Source organism: Salvia splendens, chromosome 8, assembly GCF_004379255.2.
Source record: "Salvia splendens isolate huo1 chromosome 8, SspV2, whole genome shotgun sequence".
Lineage (NCBI taxonomy): Eukaryota > Viridiplantae > Streptophyta > Magnoliopsida > Lamiales > Lamiaceae > Salvia > Salvia splendens.
The window spans coordinates 5913249-5940034 of NC_056039.1; the positions used below are offsets into that span (position 1 = coordinate 5913249).

Here is a 26786-nt window from a genome sequence, read left to right on the forward strand (position 1 = left end):
ACTTCCAAATAATTTAAGTATTCATTATCTTGAAAGATATAAGTGTTATTCGTTCAACTTCAATTATTCCAGATATACATCCCCTTTATGTAGGAAGAGGGCTATACAAAATAAGGTAAAGATTTACCTTAATGTCAATTATACGATAATTACTAATCACAATATCAATTCCATATCTTCTTGATTTCTTTCCTTGTGATTTGATCTCCCATGATTTCTTTCCAACACATTAAAATTAGTACATACAATTAAAACTCAATCAACATATTTAATGTCATTAACATTTCATTTAAATATGATTAACGTTGTGAATAAATGGGGCGTACCTAAGTTTTCATCTGATACAAATTTAATTGGCTAATTTAGTGCAAAATGGGTTATTCACTGCGACAGGCCTATCCTATCTTCTGTGGAATGTCAATCAGCTGAAAATGTTTTTTTACCGAAACAAAGAGAATGTTTTGCCATAACATATTGAAATGGCAGCTTTATAGGTGAATATTCAATGCATTTCAAACTAGCTAATTGCTATTTTAACTACTCCCTACATCCATGGAAATAGGCCTTTGGGGTTATCACATGTTTTCATGTCTAATTGATAAACTAAGGCCATCCACAATAGAAATAGCCCACCAATAGCCCAACCATAGCCTAGCTACTGCCACATCATCAGCACTAAAAATCCTCCTGCCACATCATCAAAACAAGCAAATAGCACAGCAATAGCCCAGCCATAGCCTAGCCACATACTATCCACATCACTATTAACAAATATATACAAAATGCAATAATTAACAATAACGCAATATACGAAATTTAATTTACGAGACATATACGGGAAAATTCACTAATATTAATAAAATTTAAAAAGTACATAATTAAAAAAAATTACATTAATTAAATTTACAAATGAAAATTTAAAATAACATTACAACTTAAAGTTAAAAAATAAAAAAAGACATAATTAAAATCTTAAAAAAATAAAAATGACATAATTTAAAATACAATTTTATAGAAAATCCTTGAATGAGATTGTCCCACATCGAAAGTGGAACATAAAACATTCAAGGATATCTCTCTATAAAAGAGAAACATCCTTGAATGAGATTGTCCCACATCGAAAGTGGAACATAAAACATTCAAGGATATCTCTTTATGAAAGAGAAACATCCTTGAATGAGTTTGTCCCACATCGAAAGTGGAACATAAAACATTCAAGGATATCTCTCTATAAAAGAGAAACATCCTTGAATGAGATTGTCCCACATCGAAAGTGGAGCATAAAACATTCAAGGATATCTCTCTATAAAAGAGAAACATCCTTGAATGAGTTTGTCCCACATCGAAAGTGGAACATAAAACATTCAAGGATATATCTTTATAAAAGAGAAACATCCTTGAATGAGATTGTCCCACCTCGAAAGTGGAGCATAAAACATTCAAGGATATCTCTTTATAAAAGAGAAACATCCTTGAATGAGTTTGTCCCACATCGAAAGTGGAACATAAAACATTCATGGATATCTCTCTATAAAAGAGAAACATCCTTGAATGAGTTTGTCCCACATCGAAAGTGGAACATAAAACATTCAAGGATGTCTCTATAAAATAGAGGCTACCAAGAATGAGTTTGTCCCACATCGAAAGTGGAACATAAAACATTCAAGGATGTCTCTATAAAAGAGAGACAACCAAGAATGAGTTTCATAAATTCGCAAGCCCATTAAATATATATGGGCTATTACGAATTTCTAGTATAAATTTATTTATAAAAATTGATTTTTATATATAGAAAACAATTTTTATAAATAAATAATATTTTTTTATATTTGATTTTTTTTTAAATTCGAATTTCAAAAATTCGAATTTAAAAAAAAAAATCGCGCTGGGCGATCCGGGCGCTGCAATAGCGCCGAGCGGATCGCCCAGCGCTGCGCGGTTTCTCTCTCCAATCGTCCGCTGGGCGACTGCAATAGACCGCCCAGCGAACCGCCCAGCGCCGGCAGTCGGCTGGGCGGTATTGTGGATGGTCTAAGAAAAAAAAATAGTTGAAATTATATAATGGATAGTATGATAATAAATGATAAAGTAAAAAAAAAAGAAAAAAATTACGATAAACGAATATGAACTATTTCTATAGAATGGACGAAAAAAAGGAAATATAACTTATTTCTATGGGACATAGTGATTACTTACTTATCATGTATCGGTGCAATTACAAGAATGATAAATTATTGATTTTTTATGAACTCGGTCTCATCTCAATTATATTTATTATTTAAATACTAAAAAATTAGTAGTGTTTAAATTAGCTATCTGGTTTCACTTGTGTATTGAATGTGGACACGCCAGGATTGCAATATTGTTTGACATCCATAAATTTAATTTTCTCAATTTACTAAAGTGCTAATGGATAGAAAAAACCTTCAAATCGTCCAATCCTAATAAACAGAAAATGTGCTTTAATGTTCCATACAACAATATTTAACTCAGTAATTACTAATTAACATTATCAAGAATTGACCCTGTTTTGTGTAACCTGTTCACCAATCACCATTATTGGATGGTTGGACTTGGAGCCTTATTTTTCATTAAAAATAAGTATAATCTCTGTTTACTTATGTACTATTTTATTTACTTGGAGCAAGAGCACGTGCTCTGCTCCCTGGCTAACATGTGATGCGCACGTGGCACGTGCTCTGCTGATTCTTCTTTAGGACCATCCACAATAGGAATATCCCAGCAATAGCCCAGCCATAGCCTAGCCACTGCCACATCATCAACACTAAAAATCCTCTTGTCACGTCATCAAAACAAGCAAATAGCCCAGTAATAGCCCAGCCATAGCCTAGCCACATAATATCCACATCACTATTAACAAATATATACAAAATGAAATAATTAACAATCACACAATATAGGAAATTTAATTTACGAGACATATACGGGAAAAGTTTAATAATAATATTAAAATTTAAAAAAGTACAATAATTTAAAAAAATACATTAATTTAAAAAAATACAATAATAAAAAGGAGTGTCAATTCACTCCTCGTCTCCGTTAAAACAAGTGGTACGAATGAAAATGACGAGCAAAGCGCGTATATATAGTGTTTCGGGAAAAAAAAATTCAATTTCGCGCTAGGCGGTGCGCTGGGCGATCCGGGCGCTGCAATAGCGCCGAGCGGACCGCCCAGCGCCACGCGACCGCCCAGCGAACCACCCAGCGCCGGCGCTCGGCTGGGCGGCATTGTGGATGGTCTAATCAATCACCTCTTAATCTGATCAAACCAAGAATTTTAATTTAAGTCCCAAATTTCGACTATAATGTTTCTGTTATTACGTCCAATTTGTTGTACATACTTAGCATAGTTTGCTGGTAGTTGAAAAGATGCGATATTTTAATATATGAATATTGATGATATCACATGGTAGGCTAGTGACAATGATACATAATCTATGCTAAGCATCATTTAGAACATATATTAACCAACTAAATCTTTATAAAATTATTTTTAATTTAATATTTATTTTGTAAAAATATACTTAATTGAAAAGTGTTACGTGAAATTTTAAGTTTTTGATATATTTATAGGCGTTAGTTTTACATAAATAGGATTATTTGCCTATTTTTTCGTCAGGATAATATTTACCTCTATAATGACATGTTAAAATCGATTTGATGATATGCGGCAACATTAAATCGTGTCCATCCAAAGTCGAATCTGATGGTCATGTAATTAGTTATGATCTTATCCAATATTTTTTTTCGATTCATGAATCATGATCTTATCCACTATTTTAATGATGCTATTACTATATAACTATTCTTGATTAGTTTTGAAAGGCTAAAAAAGCAACCCTAATTGTCCATGATGACATTTACTTTATGGTAATTAGAAACCAAACAAAATTCAAGTTACATAGAAATGTGTAGCTCATTCCAGACCTTCAAGACCCCACTAGTTTAATTAAGGAATCAATTCATTAACCACATCAATCATATAATAATCGAGTGTCATGATCGATTTCTCAATGATGATTTCCCAAACAATGTTTATTTTGTTAATAATTACGAAGCAAAAAAGATGCCACATTATATAACAGAAGAAAATGATCGATTCATTAATTTTAGTAAGTGATAAAGGAAGTTGTCACCAGACAGAATTAACAATAGAAAATTAAGACGCTATAATGTTCCCTACTACCTATGTCCAAGATTAAATATATCCATTTTGACTCGCAAATTTTAAGAAAGATTAAATAGAAAAATTAGTAAGTTATACTTTTATGATGAAATGACTTAATGTAATAGGAAGTAATAGTTCTTGAATAATTGGATTCTAGTTTTTGTAAATCTTATTTTCTTTACTAAATTTAAAATCTTTTTAAGCTTGTTATCTAAATAGATAGCCCTTCCATATTATCATTGGACGTGCATAATTGTAACTTTGAACCATGTGAAAGTCCGAAATCACGTGCCAACTTCTAACTTAATTATTTAACCGTTAGACATGTGATGACGAAATTAACAACACATGATTGCAATTAAGCAACATATATGTTCAAAGAAGCCTTCTACCTATTTTCAGTTTTGGTGTCATGTCTAAATCTAGGTCCAAGCACTTATACAAAATTCAAAAGAGGCTAACATATGAAATTGATGTAGGACCGTTTGTTTGTTAACGAGGATCTTCTGCTTGTTGTATCATTCGGCTTGAGCATTTCTTTTGTATAAAAAAAATGTACGTGTAAGTTTAATTTGCAAATGAGGTTGAATTGCTATACATTCTTATGAAGTGGAAAAGAAGAAATATTCATCGATATCATGATGTTTTTCTTCATACATTGATGTGTTGTCGTGTATGTATATGATATTAATATATGGCACGCCCAGTGTATTATTCTGAGAAGAAAAAAAAGTATGTTGGGTGTACCAACAAATGAATTACTAAGTCTATTGTTTGTTTGCATGATAATGAAATAGGACCGAACCTTGATGAATAGACATATTTATATCTTGGACCTGTCACGTCCCAATTTGTTTATTAAACTATCGATTAATAGCACTAAAACTTTTTTAAAAAGTAAATACATACATCTACTCCCTTACAAGTTACAACTAATGGATAACGTAGGATGCATTATGATCAAACAAAAAATTTCATTATACTCATACTGAATTTTTTATTTGGTATACAATATGGCGGTAGTTTCGATACGGTATATATGTCATATCGACCCACTCATATTAATTCATGAATCTAGCTTTATCGATTTGCATTTCAGCTCGAATTTCAAAACATTGGACTTGGATCAATTATCAAATTTGTACTAATTAATCTTGACCAACAAAATGGTACCGAACTTTAACAACATTTATGGAAAATTCTTCTTGACATATAGGTATATTGCCCTCTTCAGCATGAATACTATCAAGAAAACTGACATCGTATAATTTTCACTAATGAAACACTAAAATAAAAAATAAAAAAAAATCCCCAAAAATGAGTTAAAACTAAATAAAAATCAGACAACCAAAATCTCAACAGCAGATGACATAGACTCTTGCTTAACCTGATCATCAACCACAACACTAAAACACGAGGTAGCCTTTTCATCTTTATTCTCCGGTTGTTTGAAGCGCGCAAGCGAACTGAGCTCGTCAATGGCTTCCGCGATGGCTTCAACGCAGGAAACAATATCACTGAGCAGAGACGCGACTGCAGCAACCGGTATCACGAGCGAGATGTCTGTCTGTTCCTCCCGGAAATCGGATTTCAGCAGCGAGTGCAGATTCTTCGACGCGATCCTCAGGTTCGACTCGTGGGAATCCGGCCTCGTCATCGTCTGCACCGTCCATGCAAGCTCCTTGAGCGCTTTCCCAGACTCTCTGCTCATTCTTGAGATTATTTCTTGGATTTCTTGTGGTGCCTGCAATTTCTTACCAAAATAAGTTTTCATGTTGTAACAAAGAATTTATACAAGAGTCAGGATCACTAATTTATCGATCGGGAACGAGAAGGGGTTTTTATAGTAACAAAACAAAACCTAGCTAGGGTTACAAAAATTGACCTAATTTTAGTACACACTTGAGTTTCGGACTGAAGATAGGCGTTGAGGGGTTCGACGCGATAGGCGCAGTGTCTCGTTAAGCTTGCGATCTTCAAGTACTGCTTCCATGGATGCCGGTACATGAACTTCCCATGCCCGGGTTCCCATCTCGCAAAATTCACCTACACAAAGTTTCACCAGTTATGCGTTAAAATTTAGTTATGCATTGATCAGAACCCTGTGTAGTTATATAAGTACATTTTATATATACCAATGTTTCTTCGCTGCTTTTTGAATCGAGAATAGCCTGCAACCCGACTAGAGCCGGCCTAACATCCTCTGGCCTTGTGAAACACTCGTCGCCAAAAGCTGCAAATTAAACGGAGAGATATTTGTAAGGTCGGGATAAAGGTTTTGTTATTTCATGCAATAAGTAGGTAGGTAGGTTGCTACACTACCTTCCAAGAAATTGCCAAGTTTGTCCATGTTTTTAGCAACAAGGTTGTGAAGATCTTCCCCGGCCCAGACGGGGTAGACGAGGATGGATATAACGACCAAGTGGTTGCTCCGATGACTATCGTTGAGAATCTCTTTTGCGCAAAATCAACTATTTCATCAGTCCTCAAACCGGATATCGAAACCAGGCAGAATGTCAAGATGAATATCAGCACCCCGTAATCATATCTAGCCTTCACTCTAGGAAAGAATCGTATGAATGTCGACGCCACAGCTGCATCAATCATCACAACGTATGAGTTATCTGCTCTATCAAACTGCCCCTAATACTATATATAAGTTATAACTATTCGTCATTTTTTCCATACCTTGTACAAAAACAAATAATCCAATCAAAATCGGCTCCCACGTTTTCCCTGTCACAGTTGCCAAGTGATGAGCCCCGAGCCCTAGTGCACCAGCCGCCAGCGTTGCCAGCCCCCTATTCACCCCTTTCCCAAGCGTTGCGCCTAAAAACAATTTCTAAAAAATAAATTCCACGACTGAAAAATTTCTAATATTTTTTAATAAGCGACTAATTAATTAAGTACGCACCAACGGAGAATTCAAAGACAACGACAACGGTCATGACGGCCCACATTGCAGAGACGCCGAAGCTGCTGTAGAGAGGTTGGAAGTAGTAGAACAATGAGACCAAGGTTAGAGCAAGGCCAACTTTGAGTGAGTGGATGAGCTTCCTCGGATCGTCTCTAGCGATCTTTCTAGCTTGCTCAGCAAACCCGACCACGGCTGCACCTGCATTGAGTGGGATGCCTTTGAACCACTGCCACCCACTCACAAAAAAGCCAACTCTCTCAGTCTCAATCTCCATCAACACATAAGCTATCAAGAGAGTAGTACTAGTTTTTTGCATGAATGACAAGTTGGGGAATAAAGCACTTATATAAGAAGAGTTTTGTCGCAAAGAATATATGCTATTTATTTCGTAGAGAGATTGTGTATGCCTTAGATTAACTAGGCAAGTAGAAAGAAGCATCATGTGTGTTATCAAGTGGGGTTCTAAGTTGGGGTTGTTTTATCTGTTATCCACAAACAAAGACTAACTAAAGGTGAAATGTAAAGAAAAGGGGCTTCACAAGTTGGCATGGTACAAGATTTTTACTAGGAATGGTAAGTTTTTTTGGGCTACAAAGGCTCTTGTGATGATGGTTTCGCCCCAAGTTTCACAGTGGAAGTGTTTTTATGAACTGTTCCGCATACGTTAGTCGAAATCTGCTGTGTATTCCATGAACCTTACATATCCCAGCCATACAAATTGACCAAGTTCATACATCATGGATAACTCTGCATGAGTTTTACTGTATTCGGCCACGAAATTTAGGCCTTATCAGATACATTTATAGCATATTCGTACCAAATATAAGCAAGTGGATATGCCTTGTTTCCATTTCTCAACATCTGAAGCATTGCATATGAGTATATGACGCATGGCAAATATCAGACAAACTAAACGACGTTTTAAGAGATGTATAATCAGAGGTGATCGAAGTTCAGAACACTTTTAGTTTGATACGAAACTGCATATCTTGATAGGACATGGCATTGAATATGTTCTTTGCAATAAAGGGTTTCACCACTTTCTCTTCTGAGCAGTTGTGTTTCAGCCCTAGAAAGAGAATATCACAAGCTATATAAAAAAAACGTCCCCCAACTTGCAAAGTTTTCCAAGGCTCGTTTTCTTGTTGCGTATATGTATGTGAGACGAAGGGGAAAGATCCTTGTCCCAGACATGATCTATGTCGTGCAGGCTTTTTCGTGTGGATTTGAGGTGGAGTGATCACAGAGCTAAGCTGCTGCAATATCTCATGCCCAAAAGGCTAAAACTATAGTTCTCGTGCCATTGAATATGTTCTTGAAATGAAAATTTATCATCTTAGAACCCTTGAAAGAGAATATAAATTGTACAGATATGTAACATTTGATGCCGAGACCACCTGCTGCTTATCTCTACATACGGTAGCAGCATCAAATCAGTACCGTCATACGCACATATATACGTATCTCTTCTTACAACTCAATATCAGAAAACAAGCATATAGTTATGGACAGAAACTAGAAAAGAAGCCCAACATTCATTAAAAAACCAGAAACATTTTCCCTAATTACAACACCTCCATCAAGATAATACAACAACAAACAAGTTTGGTCTCTTTTCCTTATCTACCACATATATTCCACCCAAATTCCTATATGTATAGAGAGAGTAAGAGCAGAAAGCAGGAGAAAACATATGACTATTTACCAGTTCAGAAGATAATTCTACAACACTCGGTTACAGCTGGTTCCGACCCTTGGTTTCTCTCGAAGCTGCCATCAAAACCACAACACTGATTTTCCAAGGATGTATGTTAGTCATGGCATGCTTCGGATTTGCTCACTCTTAACTGATTCCTAGCAAACCATATCACCAGAGGCAGGAACAGAGATGACTTTGCTAGCTTCTTGAACCATCGTGTTGTTGGATTGTGGAATGCCACTTTTTGGGTTTTGCTCCAAGAGGCGAACTAGCGAGAGAAAGATCTCCATCCTTGTCACATTCCTATTAGCCTGTTGAAGAGTGCAAGCTTGAGTAAAAAAGATCTAAACAAGAACTATTGAGGACCAAAGATTTGACTTCTTTCCATAAAATAACTTTTATAGATAAAATCCATTGGTATATTTATTCCTCACAAGCATTACCTCAACAGCAAAGCATGCCCAGATCTTATCGTTCCTAGTGTCCATGAGCCCCTTCAAAATGGTTAACCCCATTCCCCTAATAACATCAGCTATTTCCAGAAACAAACCTCTTTCTTCACAGAGCATCTGCCACAAATACAGAAAAAGAAGAAAACTCGCTTATAGAGTGGCAAGTTTTATATAAAAGAAAGGCAGGCAGTTGCAATCTGTTTGCAGGCCTCAAGAGTATTACCTCTACAAGCATTTGATGGGGCTGATTTAGATCCTCAACGATAATAGGGCACACCATAGATTGCGATCCTACTTCATATGCCCATGTTGCTCCCCCAAGATTATCTTTCAAAACTAAACCACCATCCTTGCTTATAATCTGAAAGTCCCAACAGAAGAAGAATATGAGATTTCATGTTTATTCGACCGTCATGAATTGCATACTGAAGCTAATATAGTTGACAACATTTATGAAAAAATCTATACAAAGGCGTAATGTCAGCATTTCTGAATTCTATCTCATTACAATTTGCACATATATTGCACAGTAGGCGAAGAAAAGGTTCATTTTGCACCTTCGAATCTGCATTTTGCTTGAGCTTGTCTGCATGCTTCGTGACACTTTGCAAGAAGAGCATATGTTTGATAGTACGTTCCAGAAGTGCATCGATGCTACACTGTTGACATAACAAAGATATGCATATAAGTGCTATAAACAAAGTGCTGAATTGGTTTATCACAAATATGAAATCAATGCGTGTGTATAAATTATTGGCAAGTTACACATCACCTTAACTCCATTAGGCACAATTTCTCTTAGCTCCTTTACGCGATCCTGGATCATTTGACGGTCTTTGGGCCTTGGTCTCGGATTCTCACCTGGCTTAAGCCTCTTACGGTTTGTTTTGCTCGGTTCATGCGGTTTTGTAGAATATCCAGTAGGGACACTGTTACTCTGTCTTATATTGTGACCTCTTTCGTTCCATGGGTCATAAACGGAACCACTCTGGCCATAGATTCCGGAATCTTCTTTCAAAGATGCTCCTGTCAATGAGGAAGAGCAAATTATGCCAGCCTTGGTTGTACATTTTGGCATGCCCAATAAATCTCGATCCACATTATCAGAAACACCAATCCTCCCACACGGAAGTAAAGCTTTCGAAGCCGATGGGACACTAGTATCATTCACACTCGTGCTACAAGAAATACCGTCGTCCAAGCTCTGCTTCACGCAGGGATGGGCCTTAAAGACCACAGCATCCAAGAGATGGCCGGTTCCAGGGAAAGAAAAGACCCCACTATCTAACTTTCCTTGACTAGAAGAATATATTTTGGGATAAGCCAGATTATTATTAGATGGAGGACTACTTGTTTCACAGTTATGTGTGGTTATGGCTGTTTGATCACTCAAAAAACTTTTCCTGCCACTAACGAACCATCTATCCTTAAACTCAGCACCCAAAATATCGAACAAGTCATCCCCTGATTGATATTTGAAGCACGCATCATATTTGGACCTATTTACTGGATCACAGTGACCTTCAGTGTTCAGCTTTGCATCATTCCCGGCAAAACCTGAATTTGTTTTTACTTCGGAGACCTGAATGCCAGGTAGAACAGGTTTGACAAGATGGCCTTCACTTACATTGTCTGACAATTTTTTTTGTTCCGTGCACTGTATGGCAGCATGGGACAAAGTAGAGGAACTGCAGAATGATAAATCTTCGGTGGACCTTGTGACGTTCATAGGAGAATATTGGTTCATCTGAGCAATTGAATTTGAAGGGATGACTTCAGCCTTTGCAAGTCCATTCATAAATTGGTTCGGAAAAGAAAAGGCTGACATGTTTCCTTCCTCATGGCACTCATACGGCTTGTAAAACAAGCTTGAGTTTGAAGCTTGAAAAGCTGCAATACTGGACTGCATCTGATTTTGAACTTCTCCCACGAAGCAAAAAGGTATATGACTATTGGATGCAGAAATCTGGGCTGAGCAGCCAATGTAGTTTAAATTGTGAGCAAAGAAAGAAGATTCATCGATCATATTTGATTCAAGAGGCGATTCCTGTGGAGCCGGATATCCAGAACATAGTGGAAATCCAACTTTGGGAGCAAGTTCGCTTGATTCATTGTTTGCAGATTGCAGGGCACCAGGTACACTTCCCAGCTCAGCAATTAATGACATCACACCATTGACGAATCCTATATCCTCAGCGATCTGAGACAATAAATGCAACCACATTGTCAATTAAAAGGCATCAAGACAGCCTAAGAACATCACATTACATAAAAGGGATAAAATAGCAACTGGCTCCAGATAACAGCAATTATTCTGTAGACGAAAAGAAAATAACAAAAAAGAAACATTACAAAAACATCTATTGCTTCTGTTCAGGTATCCAGATATTAATCTTAGCTACTGGAAATAGACAAACAGAGGATAAGCATACACGTTTTCGTTCTATTAAACAATGTCCTTGCTGCCATAGTTCTACGTGAACAGCGACAAAACTGCAAAATGACTTACAGGCAAGTATGAACCAAACTGAGCTACACCATGAGGAAGAATGGGAATGACTGCAACCGTCTGATCAAGGGAATACATTGGAATTAGTTAGATAAGAATATTCTGGTTAATTTACACAAAGATAGTCATAAACATATAAATCTTTTTACCTTCATGCCAGCTGAGAGTTGTAGGTAAACGTCTTTTAGAACCTAAAAGGCCAAACAAACGATAAAATGATTAGTCCCTGTTACCATCTGAGAAGTTTATAAATAATCAAATCCTACTATCTTTTGAAGCACCTAGGGCAACTAGAAAGAGCTTATAAGCAAGCCAAACTGAACAGCTAACAAATACACATAGGTTCGGCTTTATATGAAAGAAGTACTGCAGCTGCGAACAGTTTAAATTGCGTGTATTTGCTTAAGGTTAATATACAAACAGAAATGTGGCAACACATAGCTCACTGTCACATTTCAATGATCGAAGACAGTCAAGTATGAAGAGAGAGGGGCATGTAGCATCATACCTCTGGTGGATGGGTTTCTCTATAATAATTTTCAGATAGTATCCACTGATGATTTCCAGTAAATGCCACTCTTCCAACCAATCTAAGAAAGAAAAAAAAATCACATCAGTGACTTACATGTGGATAAAATTACTCACAGTTAGGCGCTATATTCTGCTTACCCTTCTCCTACAACATTAATATGATTGTCTGCCATCATCTTGTTAACAAGCAAATGTACCCTGTTCCCTCCTGGTACACCATGTTGTAAATTCGGAGTTTCACTTGAAACGGAACAAGCATTGTGATCTCGATAAGGAATTTTTGAAATCCCATTTCCGGAAATCCAGGGATGTCCATAACAAGATGTGGGTTCATAATAACAGTCTTCCCATATTAAAAGACTGCAAACCCAAATTCAGCTAATTACGAACAAGGCAATTAGAATACAAACCGAACACGTTGTGAAAGAGTTCAGAAAAAGGAAACACAATCTAGGGTACAGGAATTATTTTGGACAATTATTTAAGTACATATAGACAAACAAGAATGCCAACATCAGAAATGAAGCACAAGATATCATGATATTAGAAAAAGCTTTATCAGATTAAAACAAATTATCCTACCATTAAGATTCTCTAGGACAAATTAGAATGGACAAACCAGAAAACTCCAAAACCTAGAGAAAAAACAAAGAAATGATATAAAGCAAAAGGGGTAAAGAAACAAAAAACCGTAACCTTAAATCTCTATCATGTCAAATCAAATCTTCTAAACCAATAAATCTGGCGTCTTTAGTCACATACCAACAAACAATTGAAGATAAAACTTAGTACTAGTATACTATTGAGTTCAACAAAATTAAAGAAAACAAAAGTTGAAATAATTCATGGGGGTCAAAATATTTATCTCACAGCACAAAATTCCTGGAAGAGTGAGATAGCAGAACCAACAACAACTTCAGAAAAACACACATCAAACAGTACCAAAACTGCAGAAAATCCAACTAAAATCCCATCATTAAGAAAAATTGGGAAAATCTCAGCAAGCAAGTAACAAGATTGATACTCCTATAAAACTTCAACTTTTTTCTTTCTTTTTTGTCATCAAAGCTTAACATACATATCCACTCAAGAGAAAACAAAGAATAAATATCTAAAGTTGAGCAAACTTACTTGGGATTTTGGGAACCAGTCTTCCAAAAGACAGCGTAGGACCAGTGGTTGACGCCACAAAGAGTCTTTAAAGCCTCTTTGAACAAGTAGCCCATTGTAGCTGTTTAGCAGAATATGAATATTCTCAATGTAGAAAAACAGATAGTAATATACCCAAAGATTCAGTTTTGAAGGAATGGTAAAAGATTATTCCCCCAAAAGTGAAAGCACAGCAGCCTAACTCCCTCTGCAAGAGCCACGACCTGCTTGTTTTGTTCTCAACCCGCCGCTCCTTTTCCTCAATGGATCCAAATTCTCAACTACTAAGAAGCTCCTGCAGTCCATTCCTCGGAGAGAGAAAGAGAGGGAATGAAGGAAGGTGAAGAGAGAACCGGGGCTGAAAAAAGACTGAAACTTGGGGAAGTCTACACTATCCCACAAGCTTTGAGTTCGCAATTGAAGACAACAACGTTTTCCATCCTAAAAAAAATGCAATCTTGCGATATGGGAATTGCTGAAAATAAGAATGTTGGAGGTTGAAGGAGTGGTGGGAGGTGTCTGGGTGGGAGAAATCTTGTTTTTGTGGGAGGAAAGTGTGAATGATGCTTCTGCAGCTGCTGCTTTTGCTTTACTTTTTTTTCTTACACAGATGCAGAGGAGGAGAGGAGTCGATGGTGACTCAGCAAATATGCTTCTTCAAACAGGTCGCTACTTTTGGCTGGAATTGAAAATTATGTCACTTTGACAAGATCGATTTTTACATCCAAATTGCAATTACTTTTCCCTGCTTTAATTAAAGACCGAACTTAAAAAATGGTCTTTGAACTATGGGTTTATCTAGTCCATAATCTATGACATCCCTGAATAAGGGTTTATCTTGAAATTAGTCATTTTACCATTTTTTATATGAAAATACCCTTTTAAGGGTTTGGGCAATTTGGTTTTTTATACTTTTAACATTTTAAATCTGATATTATTTCAGTGATGTACTAAATCTGATATTATTTCAAAATTATCAGTTGTCTTCCTCTTTGTCATCCTTCACTTTGTTTCTTTATTTCAATATTAGATTTCATTTTATAAAATTAAATTTTAAATTTAGATTTTTAAATATCAATAAATTTTTATTAATTATTAAAATTATTAGATAACAAAAATTAATAGTTTTAGTCAATATTTGATAGTGTCTAATATTTAATCAATAAGGTATGTCGAGACCAACTTAGTTTTAGTCAATATTTAATAGTTTTAATCATAAATAGATCACATAACACGATTATTCTTAAATAAATATGCAACTAATATAAGACTAATATAATTTTTATTTATTTATTTGAAAACAATTAAAATTAACTAGAAAATTTAAACAAAATACTCCTATCAAAAAAAATTTAGTAGTATCAAATTTTTAGTCAACTTCATAATATATAATCACAAAAAAGTATAACAATCGAACGAAGGCTAAGTAGAATAGCTCTTATTTTTCCATCGTGATTAATATTTTTTTTTACTTCTTCGATTCAACTGAATATTATATCAAATAACAAAAATCAATAGTTTTAATCAATATTTATAGTGTCCATGAATTAATATTTTTAATTAATAAAAAAATATTGATATTTAAAAATCTAAATTTAAAATTTAATTTTATAAAACTAAATCTAATATTGAAATAAAGAAACAAAGTTAAGGATGACAAAAGGGAAGAAGAATGAAAATTTTGAAAATAATATCATATTTAGTACATCACTGAAATAATATCAGATTTAAAATGTTAAAAGTGTAAAAAGACCAAATTGTCCAAACCCTCAAAAGGGTATTTTCGTATAACAAATGACAAAATGACCAATTTCGAGATAAACCTTTAGTCCAGGGATGTCTAGCGATATTTTTAAAGTCCAGGGACTATGGGGGAGATAAACTCATAGTCAATGGACCATTTTTTAAGTTCACTCTTAATTAAATACTGTAATAATCAATATTTAATAAATACTACTTCCTCCGTCCCGACTAAAATGACACATTTCTTGGCCAGCACGGGATTTTAGGAGTTATTGACTAGAGTGTTAAATTGGAAAGAGAAATGATGGGTGTAGGTTAAAATAGAGAGAGAAAGAAAAATGAATATTTTAATAGGAATGAGAAAAATTGGTTTACTGTATTAATTGGAGAAAGAAAGTTTCTAGAAAGGGAAATGTGTCATCTTAGTTGGGACAAAATAAAAAGGAAAACTTGTCATCTTAAGCGGGACGGAGGCGTGACGGAGGGATTAGTACATGTAATAAGATAAGTGGAGGGGGTGTCAGCTTTTTCTGGTATTACTCAACTAATTTTGAGGGGGTTGTTTGGGGACCAAGAAAGAATCTTGGAATTGGTTCAGTCAATAACCGTTACTCCATTTGAATTAAACTAATACTCCTAGTGAAAAAAAGAAATTCAAATTAATTTTTAAAACTGAATGCAATAAACACCGCTTTCAAAAAAGTTTATAAAGATCTGCGAATTGACAGTTTGAGGTTAGGGGGTTTGAATTTCCATTTTGGTCGATAGTTATGGAGAAATGGAGTAACATTAGTGTCAGTGTTGTTTGAGTGTGATTACTCTAACCTAGCGGTAGGTAGTCGGTGGTACGAATAGCAACGGTGGAACATAGTTCCGGTGAGGCAACATACGTATGATATGATTGACATGCGTGGCGTGTTTTTACCGAGATTGTTAGGTTTCGCCATTGGATTGCATCGGGGAAAGCAACACGATCACTTGAGGCCGTTTCGGTAGGCACAACAATATAACGAAGGGCGGATCTACATGTGAGGTTGGTGGGGAATTTGCCCCTCCTCAAAAGTTTATACCAATAATATTTTTCTCCAAATTTGAAATTTTATTTTATATTCTCCATTAAATGCCCTTCTCATTACTACAAAATATGTTTATAAATATATTTTTGCCTCTCCTTACGTTAAATCCTAGCTCTGCCCCCGATATAACGGCATAGTGTCACGGGCCTGATCCTTACATTATTAAACTCTAAAAACAATGTTTTTTTGTTGAGTTTAATTAGAGCGACATTGTGTAATAGTGCAAACAGTGTCACGGAAATAACTAATTTTTACAGTTTACGTATAATGAGGTACATTTAATATTATAATAGCGTAAATTCTATACATATAAAGAAGAAGAAAATCAATTCTGTAAAGAATATCCTTTTGAATTTGTGATTGCTGTTAAGCGTAATTAAATATCACAGATATATATAATTATTAGACAATTTTATCCATGTATATAATGATGTTTTGATTGAAATTATAATGATGGATATTTTAATTAAATCTATTTTTCATATTTTAATCCACAAAGTGACATTTGATTTCTTCCACTATAATCCTATATAATTATCTTCAAAGGAATTAAGACGATGTATAAAAGTCGGATTTATTTTTATATTGGTGTAATGAAACTTATCTTATATCCGATCCGAAATAAGACAACTGTCCGTGGTGCTAATATTTTGTCACTTCATATGTTCATTGTTGCATTAAATATTTTAGTAGGTAGTAATACAAATTTATAATTACCTAAAACAAAATAAACATTTATTTCCGAAACGTTGAATAATCTGACGAATCGGATTCAAATCATAATTTCAAGTCAATGATCCTCATGTTCAAGCTATAATCTTTCGGACACACTTGTTTCTATTGAAAATTTAACTAAATAATTTGATTTAGATTCATGACGTTATTCTGCCTCCTAATTTGCTACGAAATTTGACTTTGTACATAAAATACTAACTATTGTTGCAAATACATGTACGTGTACTCTTTTTAATTAGTGTTTAGTTGAGACCAGTCTAGTAATTAATTGAAGATTAGAAACCTAAGTTAATTTAGTGGTGGGTTAGTAGCGAACTAATTATAATGTATATTGATTTAAGAAATAAAGCATATAGCAATCATTATGTTGTTTATGTACAAATCTACGTCACATAAAATTTGTTCAACCATGGCCTTTTATAAGAGTTGATTATCTATGCTTTTAAGTAGCAAGACCTTTATGTCTTATTCACTAAATGAAATAATGGATTTTAATTAGGATTGATGACATCTTATTGTATCATTGAATGGCAAGTATATACACATATATAAGGATTAATATCAAATAATAAAAAAACCACACAAAATTGTGATGACCATCATATATAGTATTTACCCAAAGAATATGCTTTTCTTGGAAGATTCAAGATAGCTTTGAGCCCCTAAAAATTGATAATTCTATCCATCTTCAGAAATAATAAATGAATAATTGACTGATAAGTCGAGGCATTTCAATTGTGGTTTCCCAAAATTCTAACATACATAAGGGCATCCGCAGTGGTGCGGATGTCCCGGCGGAATTCCCCGTGGAATTCCCACTGCCACGTCATAAAGACTTCTCACTGTTTTGTCACGTCATAAGGACTTCCCACTGCACAGTGGCGGAATTCCCATGCGGAATTCCCGACGGAATTTTCACATTAAAAAAATTCACAAATTAACCAATTTCCGGAAGTAAATAATTTCTGGAATTAAAATTTCGACGCGAATACAGAGAAAACGAACACACTTTATTTTTAAAAAACATATTTCGTTAAAAAAAATACACAATTAATCAAAAAAATTAATTGCAAAAATCGAAATTCCGTGCGGAATTCCGTAACAGTCCACGCAATGGCGGACGTCAGGATGGAATTCCGCGCGGAATTCTGCGGAAGGGTGCGGACCTGCGACGTCCTCATGCGAATTCCGTATCCGCGCGTGTGTGGTCTAATGGCGGACGTCCGCCACGGAATTCCGCCTAATTCATGGAAATTCCATGTCGAAGTCCGCCATTGCGGATGCTCTAAGGATTTGGATTTTCCAAAAATTCCTATAACTTGATTCGGTTTAATTGAAGAGTGGTCCAATTCCAATATGTCATATCCATGATGAGTTTAATATTCTGGGTGTTTTTAGCTGTGCCTTTTCTAGGCGACATTTTCTGCAAATTTTGGTCTTCTCTAAATATTCAACAATTTTAATTATAGTGGGCGTAAATATCGATTTCTTTTGCTTTTAAATTACTTCAGTTAGCAAAATGTTGGACCACTCGTCAAAATCTTGTTCAACACATCTACATATCTGAATTTTTATTCATAATCTTTATATAAAATATTTTGTTTATTACTGTACAAAAAGTGTCACCGAATAAACCAGTGTTTAACACACCTATGCTTATTTCGAGCAATTCAACTATAATCTCATTTCCACACTACATGCATGGTTTCATAAATAAAGTTGAATTAAATCTCGAAAATTGTAAGTAAATGAAAACAAAATAAAAAAAAATACTACTAGCATGGTTTCATGCGAAAATAGAAAAGTCAGTAAGATTTAAGTTTCTCAACATTTGATCTTATTACACTGTATTAATTGTATTGGGAGTAATAAAACAATTATGTCGACCGACTATTGACATCTGAATTCAAAAGAAAGATATGATGTTTGAAATTTAATTAATTAGCCACATTTGGAATGTGCACACAGTAGCTTGAGAATATTGACTCTTACAATCATTTTATTAGTTAAACCCAAAGTTTTCGTGCATTGATCATTATTTTGTTTCCACTTATGTAAAACTTTGACCCTTATCCAATGATTTAAACTTCAACTGTCGTATTCTTCACAATTTTTTAATTATTATTAAAATTGTTTTTTAGTTAAAAACAATTCAAAAACATCTTATACTTCCGATGACATGATTAACTTTCACAAGGACAAAACATTAGATGTTTGTTGACAAACAAAATAACACTCCATACACAAAAGTGTATATTCTTTTAAATCTTGATAAATTTGTAATATCCATACTTATTGTAATTTCATATTATCGTTTGAATCGATGTTTGGACATTTTCCCATACATATATAATCCTACAAATATGTCTACGGATTAGGTAGGTTTCAATTTGAATCAAATCTAAAGATAATGATCTTAAAGACTATAATTATGACTATAATTAGACCTTGGTACATTATTTGATCCAACTCTCTGTCACTCTCTTTATATAAAGCTTCTCTATTTTTATGATCTCAATTTCATATATTTTTATATATTTATTTATCATATGTTTTTTATGACTTCAAAAATGAGGTTTGACACGTATGCTATTCTACGTTGTCCGTACTAAGAAAGACTGAAAGACTTTTCAACGTGAGGAATTATACACTCAACAGCATCGTCGGCCCATTTGATTAAAAGTATAACCCAATCTTCTTTTGTTTTGGGCCGGCCTCAATGAAGTGGACCTAGTATTTTCCCCAAACTATTTTTCTAATTGTGCTTCATCCATCTGTCCCGTAAAAATACACACTTTTAGAACGATCACAATTGGTAAATTAGGATTGAGATAAAAAAATATAAATCCTTATAGTATTGTTAGAGGAGAATAAGGCTCCATATGCTTAGATAAAAAAATTACTCTAAAATGGACTATTTTTATGGGACATACAATACTGACAAAAATGTCTATTTTTATAAGAATGACGGAGTATTGTTCTAAATTTATGTATTAATTCCACCCAAAATTAGTATTAATAATCCACAGATTATTTACCATACATAAGTAGTGTTATTATATTCAGTATACAAGATAAAAGTTTGGTCAGCCACTTTCAATTTTTTGTTTTTTGTGGTTTTCTCTTTTTTAATTTAATGTTATTATATTTTAAATTAGGATTCACTATCCACTTATTAAGTGGTTATATACATTAGAAGAAGTTCCTCTAACAATTGTTATGGAAAGTAATTTAATGGTTAGTTATATATGCTTGTACAACTTTAAGCCTATTTTATTTGCCTTTTCACAAAAAAATGTACTAATTGAGGAAATTAATTAGAGTAGAATATACTTGACTCAAAATTTCTAACGCAAACTGCATCTCCAATTTCATGTATTACTTATAAGAAAATTTTTGTTGTAGCGTGATATTCGATCATATACCATATACGTATATGAACATAGTAAACGTAGTTTTCCCCCCCTTTTTTTCATTGAAGAAGATCAATAATGGTTCCACGTACATATCTATCTCGGAAACGCAATTTACAGAACATTAATTATTTTGTAGGTATTTTGATTTTTTTTTCAATATTGAATTTGATCTGGATCATGCGAGAAATTAATTAAAAATAAATAAATCTTGTACTTTAGGGATCTTAATCAAATAAAGTAGGGTTTTTAAACATGATAACCAGTTCCACTAACCTAATCCCAAAGCGATTAAGCAAATAATTACATTAAACCTGATGTCACTTGTTAAATGGCCGTCATAAAGGATCTGCATTCAAAAGTTCGTCATAAAGTTTTTCACATGATTAGTCATCCCATGTTTAATCATTATATTTGGTTTTACATGATGATTACTCTCTTAAAAACATAATCTCCTCTCAGTTAAGTGGTTAACTTTTTTCAAATATCAATAAATACGAACAAATTTAACACTAGATTTTGAACAGTTTAATTTATTCACCTGGCTAACTCTCACTTTAATCAATTTAGTAGACAGTTTGACAACATTTTGATGCTTTAAAGTAAAACATCAACATAATTATAGGTTTGTAATTATCTGAACTCATATAATTATATTACTACTTGATATTCCTACTCTTATGTGCCACGTGGCATGTCATTACAAGCTTGGAGGGTGTTAGGTTTCATATATACATCTTCCAAAATAAGTTTTGATATTGTTGCCAATTGCTACTAATCCACTACAGTTAGCTATTATAAATATGTTTCTAATGTATATTATTTATTTTTCAATTAAAAATTTGATGGTCTGCATATATTGTCATGTGATATTTTTACTATTATGATGGATTAGATATACAATCAAATAATATATCTGGCTCGCAAAATTTTTTACTCTGTAACTATTGACTCTATGTAAGATTGTAAGGCCATCCACAACGCTGTCTCTATACCGTCTCTTAACTACTATTTGAGCACTATTTGAGGGCCCCACTGTCCTTTTTTCCTCCATCTCTTAACTAAGAGACGGAACCTGCAACGCTCCGTCTCTTAACCGTCTCTATACCGTCTCTTAATTACTATTCATTCAATTTAATTTATAATTTTTTTTAAAACCCAATTCAATTTAAACAAACACACTTTATTAAAATTAAAACAATATTACAACTTAACATTAAAAAAAACGAAGACATAATTAAAATTCTAAAAAAATAAAAATGACATAATTTAATCTTCTCCGCCAAAGTTTTCCCAAATGTGCTCAATTAGATCCTCTTGGAGTTGGGTGTGGGCGCTAGAGTCGCGTGTCCTTGCCCGAATAGCCAACCGTTCTTGTATAGATGGATGCGCTCCACTTCGCGGCGGACTACTTGCGGTTGAGCTTCCGGGGGATTCGGGGTCGAACCAATTTCCGGCATCGGGTCCTTCGTCTCGGACAATCATGTTGTGCAAGATTATGCACGTATACATGATGTCGACCATGCTCTCCATGAACCACGAACGAGCCGGGGCTTTGATGATGTTGAAGCGCGCTTGGAGAACCCCGAACGCCCTCTCCACATCCTTGCGCGCAGCCTCCTGCTTCTGCGCAAAAAGAGCCTGCTTTGGGTTCGCTGGCCTGCCGCATGACATACTTGGATTTTAGAGGGTGGTTTTGTATGAATGTGATCATATTTCGTCTATTATTAGGCGTGTTTATATCTACTTCTCTATTATGTTGGTATGTTGACCTTTTTGTTAAGAATGTGTAGAAAAAGGTGTAAAATAGGTGGATATGCAGCAGCCTTGGTTTGAGACAATTCTTCTAGAGATTTTGAAGTCCAATCAACACCCACTGCATATCATTCTCTTCGTCTTCGAAAGAGCTTCGCGTGGGTATCTCAAACGCCCTAATCGGAGTTCGGATGAGAGAGATATGGCCGATCTACGAAAGCCGCGCACAGGTAACCCGGCCGGGTTAATTTACAGTGCAAAAATGCAACCCGGCCGGGTTGAGCCAGAATCCAGCAACTGTCCTAAAATGGTGACCCGGCCGGGTTTAATTTCCAGTTCAAAAATACAACCCGGCCGGGTCGGATTGTCTGACGCGTCTGAAAGCTGAAAACGCGATTTTTGAAGGGAAATAAGAGGAGAAGAAGCCTAGGGTTCATTCTATTCCACAGCTACCGCCCCTACACACACAAATACCCTCAAGAACACTTTGGAGAGAGAGATTTGAAGATTGAAGAGTCCACATCGAAAGATTGAAGCTTCACTCCATAGATCGATCTTACAGGAGTATTTAGTATCTTTATTTTATGTTTTTGATGGATTACTTTGTGTTGAACATGGCTTCCTTTATGAACATGAGTAGCTAAACTTTTCTTATAGAATTCTTGGTGATGATGCACTAATTTCATAGTTTTTATCCGATTGATTTTGTTCTTGCCTTGCTCTTGTAGTTATTTGATTGTTCTTGAGTTTATTCCTTTCAATTGCTTGATCACCACTTGATTGTGTAGGATTAATTAGATTAATCGGGAGATGAAATAATTGACTTGGAAAAATGGATAATTCACACCTTAATTCAATAGAACTCGGGAGAGTTGAGGTTTTGAGTGAGGTCTTTGATCTTATGTGCTTTTAGGAGTTAGGGGTTTAAGGGTTAGAAGGGGACTTCAATCCTATCACCTAATCTACAGGTTTCTCACCTCGGGAGGGGGTTTAATCTATAATTGTGATCGACTTAATAGCTCTGGAGACCGTAATTCAAGGAAGTCGATTGTGTTTTTGGATCCTAAAATTCTACATTCTTAAGCCTGCTTTGTATTATTTCTTTTTATGTTTTCCATTTTTTTTGTTTATTTCTTTCAGTCTAGTTTAATTAATCAACCCAAAAATCTCTGTGTCTCTAAATAGTATATGACGCTTAGTATATGATAGTCTGTTGCAATCTTATTCCTTGTGTTCGATATCCGGTACTGACCTTTAGCTATACTAGATCTACCCTGTACACTTGCGGGTATCACTTGTGTTAAAATAAGTTGAGTCAAGTTTTTGGCGGCGTTGCCGGGGACAATTGTGTGTCATTATAGCTTAATATCGTGATAATAATTGAGATTACTAATCTAGATTTTACTTGCTTTATTTTTAATTTTTATTTTTGAGTTCTCTAATAGATGTGTTTCCTTGCTCAGGGTGTATGCACACGCGTTCTAAAGGTCCACCTCTAGAGCCTATCGATCTCGAGATCGAAGCATCCAACAGAAGGAGGAACGCGCAGAGAAGGTTAAACCAAAGGATTCGGGTTTCTTCACCCGCTCACAGGTGTCCACCCTCTCCTATCCAGAGAACTCCATCACCCAGTCCATCTCCACCTCCATCACCTATCCAGTACGAGCCTCATTCTCCAATTCTAATGGATAACAGGGAGGAGAACAACAATGAGGATCCTGTCATCCGCCAACTCCATCTACAGCTGGTTGCCATGCAGAGGCAATTGGATGAACAGAATGTGAGGCCAGTGCCCGTGCAAAATCAATTTGCCTACAGACAGGTTGCTAATCCACCAGTCAACAATGCGGGGATAGCGGCCAACAGCTTCGAATTGAGACCGGGGTTGATAGACAGAGCAGAAGCAAACGCATTTGGTGGGACAGGTTCAGAAGATGCCAACAAGCACCTCACCAAGTTCATACAGATCAGCAACACAGTGAAGGCGAATGGGGTCACAGATGAGCAAGTCCGCTTCCGATTATTCCCATTCTCTTTGAAAGATGAGGCAAGGGACTGGTATGACAGCATGGGTCCTAACTCTGTGCCTACATGGGATGCAATGGTGGAGCTGTTCTTGGAGAAATATTATCCACCTAGCGAGGCACTCAAACGCCAAGCTGAGGTCATTCAATACAAGATGCACCCTCAGGAGAATATCATGGAGGCTTGGAAAAGGTTCAAGCAGCTGATGAGAAGATGCCCCAATCACGGGCTAACTCCGGGACAACAGATCTTAACCTTCTACAGGGGAGGCACGCTGGAAGCAATGCGTGAACTGAACATGAGCGCCGGAGGATCTCTCTTGAAATTGGGGGAAGCTGAAGCACTTGAAGTGATCGAGAGGGTAGCTTCAAATGATGATGGATGGAGAAACGACAGAGGAAAATCATATAGGGTGGCATCCACCTCCGATAATGATAGGATTGATGCAATATCCAAGTAGCTGAAATTTCTAACTGACAAGCTTGGGTATATGGGAACAAGTCAGTTTGGGACTGAGATGCAACAAGGAGTCGAAGATGTAAACTACGTTCATCAAGGTGGCAACAACAGAAATTTCAACAATTACCACCCCAACCAAGGAGGAGGCAATTACAATCACTATGGGAACAAGGTGCATCCCAACTTGTCATACGGGAACCCAAATAATGCCCTGCAACCACCACCCGGATTCCAGGTATCAAATGGCCAAATCATAGAACCGAGGAAGGATGAGCTGAAAGATGTGTTAATGGCCTTTATGAAGCAAACGGGAAAGTGCATGAAGGACTCCAACAAACGGCTAGTGCAGGTTGAAGCTAATGTGAATGACCTTAATATTCACATGAAGAGCATCGATAACCAGATGAGCCAGATTTCACAGGCAGTGGGTATTCAGCATCAACCGGGCCAATTTCCGTCACAAACAATTGTCAATCCTAAAGACTGTAAGGATTGCAAAGCCATTAATCTTAGGAGTGGAAAGAGCTATGATGGCCCAACCTTGCCTGCAGAGAAGGAGAAAATCTCTCAAGAAGAGGTGGTGGAAGAAGAAGAACCAGTGGAAGAGGTGCCGCCTCCCAAGGCAAGCATCGTGATACCTGCACCCCCTGCTGAGGTTAAGATCCCATTTCCACAGCGCGTGCAGAAGAAGAAACTAGATGATCACTTCTCTAGGTTTCTTGACATAATTAGAAAAGTGCACATCAACATCCCGTTGGTAGAGGCGTTACAACAAATGCCTACATATGCAAAGTTTCTAAAAGATGTGCTCTCCAAGAAAAAGAAATGGACTGACTATGAGACGGTGAACATATCTGAAAATTGTAGTGCCATAATTCAGAAAAAGCTACCGGCCAAGCTTAAAGATCCTGGGAGTTTCAACATCTCATGCGTTATTGGAAATGACAGACAGACAAAGGCACTTTGTGATCTGGGGGCGAGCATAAATTTGATGCCATTATCATTTTTCAGAAAGATGAAGATCGGCACTCTCAAGCCGACAACAATAACACTACAGATGGCAGATAGGACCGTCACCTATCCTAAAGGAATTGTTGAGGACGTTCTTGTGAGGGTACATGACTTCATTTTTCCCGTCGATTTTGTAGTATTGGATATGGAAGAAGACGTGAATATACCGCTTATCCTGGGGCGCCCATTCCTTGCAACGGGAAAAGCATTGATAGATGTGGCAAAGGGAGAGCTCACTCTTCATATGGGTAACAAACGTCACATCCTATCTATCTACAATGCTATGAAGAGTCGTGAGGAAGAAGAACTTGTTATGAAGAAAGAGTGCAAAGCTGTGCACGTTGTAGAGGTCCAAAAGGCACAAGAAATTGAGTCCACATTTGGGGATTTTTCTTTACCGCAATGGATGTTTGGTTCATGTGGTGGATCAACTTCTAAAGAAGAGACTACATCAAATCCTAAAGTGAAGGTGAAGAAAACAAAAGCTGAAAATTTATCCAAAGTGGAAACTGAAATTTCTGATGGAGCTCTGAAAAATACTTGGTGGAAGAAGAGATTGGCTATATCATATGCTTCCAAGATTGACAGAAAATCCAACGCCACCATTTATGGCGTGACATGATGCAGCTCATGGACGACGTCGAGCCAACGACGATAACCAAAGGCACTGTAGGGGAGGTAACCCCTAGTAGGTATCTTTAAATTCTTTTGTTTCAGTTTGTTTTTGGTGTGTTTTATGTTGCTTGCATACCATGTTAGTCTCCCTTCTCCACCAACTTTTCAAACTTATTCTTTGCATAGCTTTGAATAAGTTTGGGGGGATGATATGGTGGATAGGGACACTAACGAGGTACTTATCTTTTTGCTTTAGATTGATTAGTTGTGTTTTGTTGTTTTTATTTTGTTTTAGGATAGAATTGCTTTGTTTAAGAAATTCATGAAGTTTTGTGTTGTTTGGTTGTGATTGATTGCAAATTTTGGGCTTGAATTAAAAAAAAAAAATTGGTATAATTGGGGTGAAGACTAGTCTTCTATGATAAAAGAACCATCCATTTTGAGCTATCACTTGACCATTGACTTGAGAGTTTGAGTAATTGGGTGCATAAGTAACGAATTGCTTGTT

General features: G+C 35.8%; 2 protein-coding genes and 1 pseudogene across 2 annotated transcripts; 1 reads left to right on the forward strand and 2 right to left on the reverse strand.

Annotated features, from left to right (window-relative positions):
* Positions 1 to 5356: 5356 nt before the first annotated feature.
* LOC121745195 lies at positions 5357 to 7400 on the reverse strand (annotated as a pseudogene).
* Positions 7401 to 8622: 1222 nt separating this feature from the next.
* LOC121745194 (transcription factor LHW-like) lies at positions 8623 to 14127 on the reverse strand. The gene is made up of 10 exons (XM_042139004.1): positions 13429 to 14127; positions 12436 to 12657; positions 12275 to 12356; positions 11916 to 11957; positions 11767 to 11826; positions 10030 to 11457; positions 9815 to 9916; positions 9481 to 9618; positions 9249 to 9374; positions 8623 to 9116 (listed from the first exon to the last, which is right to left on the reverse strand). Exons 1-10 carry the CDS (start codon positions 13521 to 13523, stop codon positions 8961 to 8963), a joined length of 2451 nt encoding a protein of 816 aa, XP_041994938.1. The 5' UTR covers positions 13524 to 14127; the 3' UTR covers positions 8623 to 8960.
* A 10556-nt stretch (positions 14128 to 24683) lies between these two features.
* LOC121745651 lies at positions 24684 to 26285 on the forward strand. Its single transcript, XM_042139635.1, has one exon. It carries the CDS (start codon positions 24684 to 24686, stop codon positions 26283 to 26285), a length of 1602 nt encoding a protein of 533 aa, XP_041995569.1.
* Positions 26286 to 26786: the final 501 nt, after the last annotated feature.

Excerpts from the sequence above, each read along its gene's own strand:
- LOC121745651 (XM_042139635.1), top strand. The coding sequence starts at position 24,684 with ATGGGAACAAGTCAGTTTGGGACTGAGATGCAACAAGGAGTCGAAGAT.
- LOC121745194 (XM_042139004.1), bottom strand. The coding sequence starts at position 13,523 with ATGGGCTACTTGTTCAAAGAGGCTTTAAAGACTCTTTGTGGCGTCAAC. Across the intron at positions 12,658-13,428 it reads ACTGGTTCCCAAAATCCCAA|TCTTTTAATATGGGAAGACT; the intron begins GTAAGTTTGCTC and ends TTGGGTTTGCAG. Across the intron at positions 9,917-10,029 it reads TTGTGCCTAATGGAGTTAAG|TGTAGCATCGATGCACTTCT; the intron begins GTGATGTGTAAC and ends TTATGTCAACAG.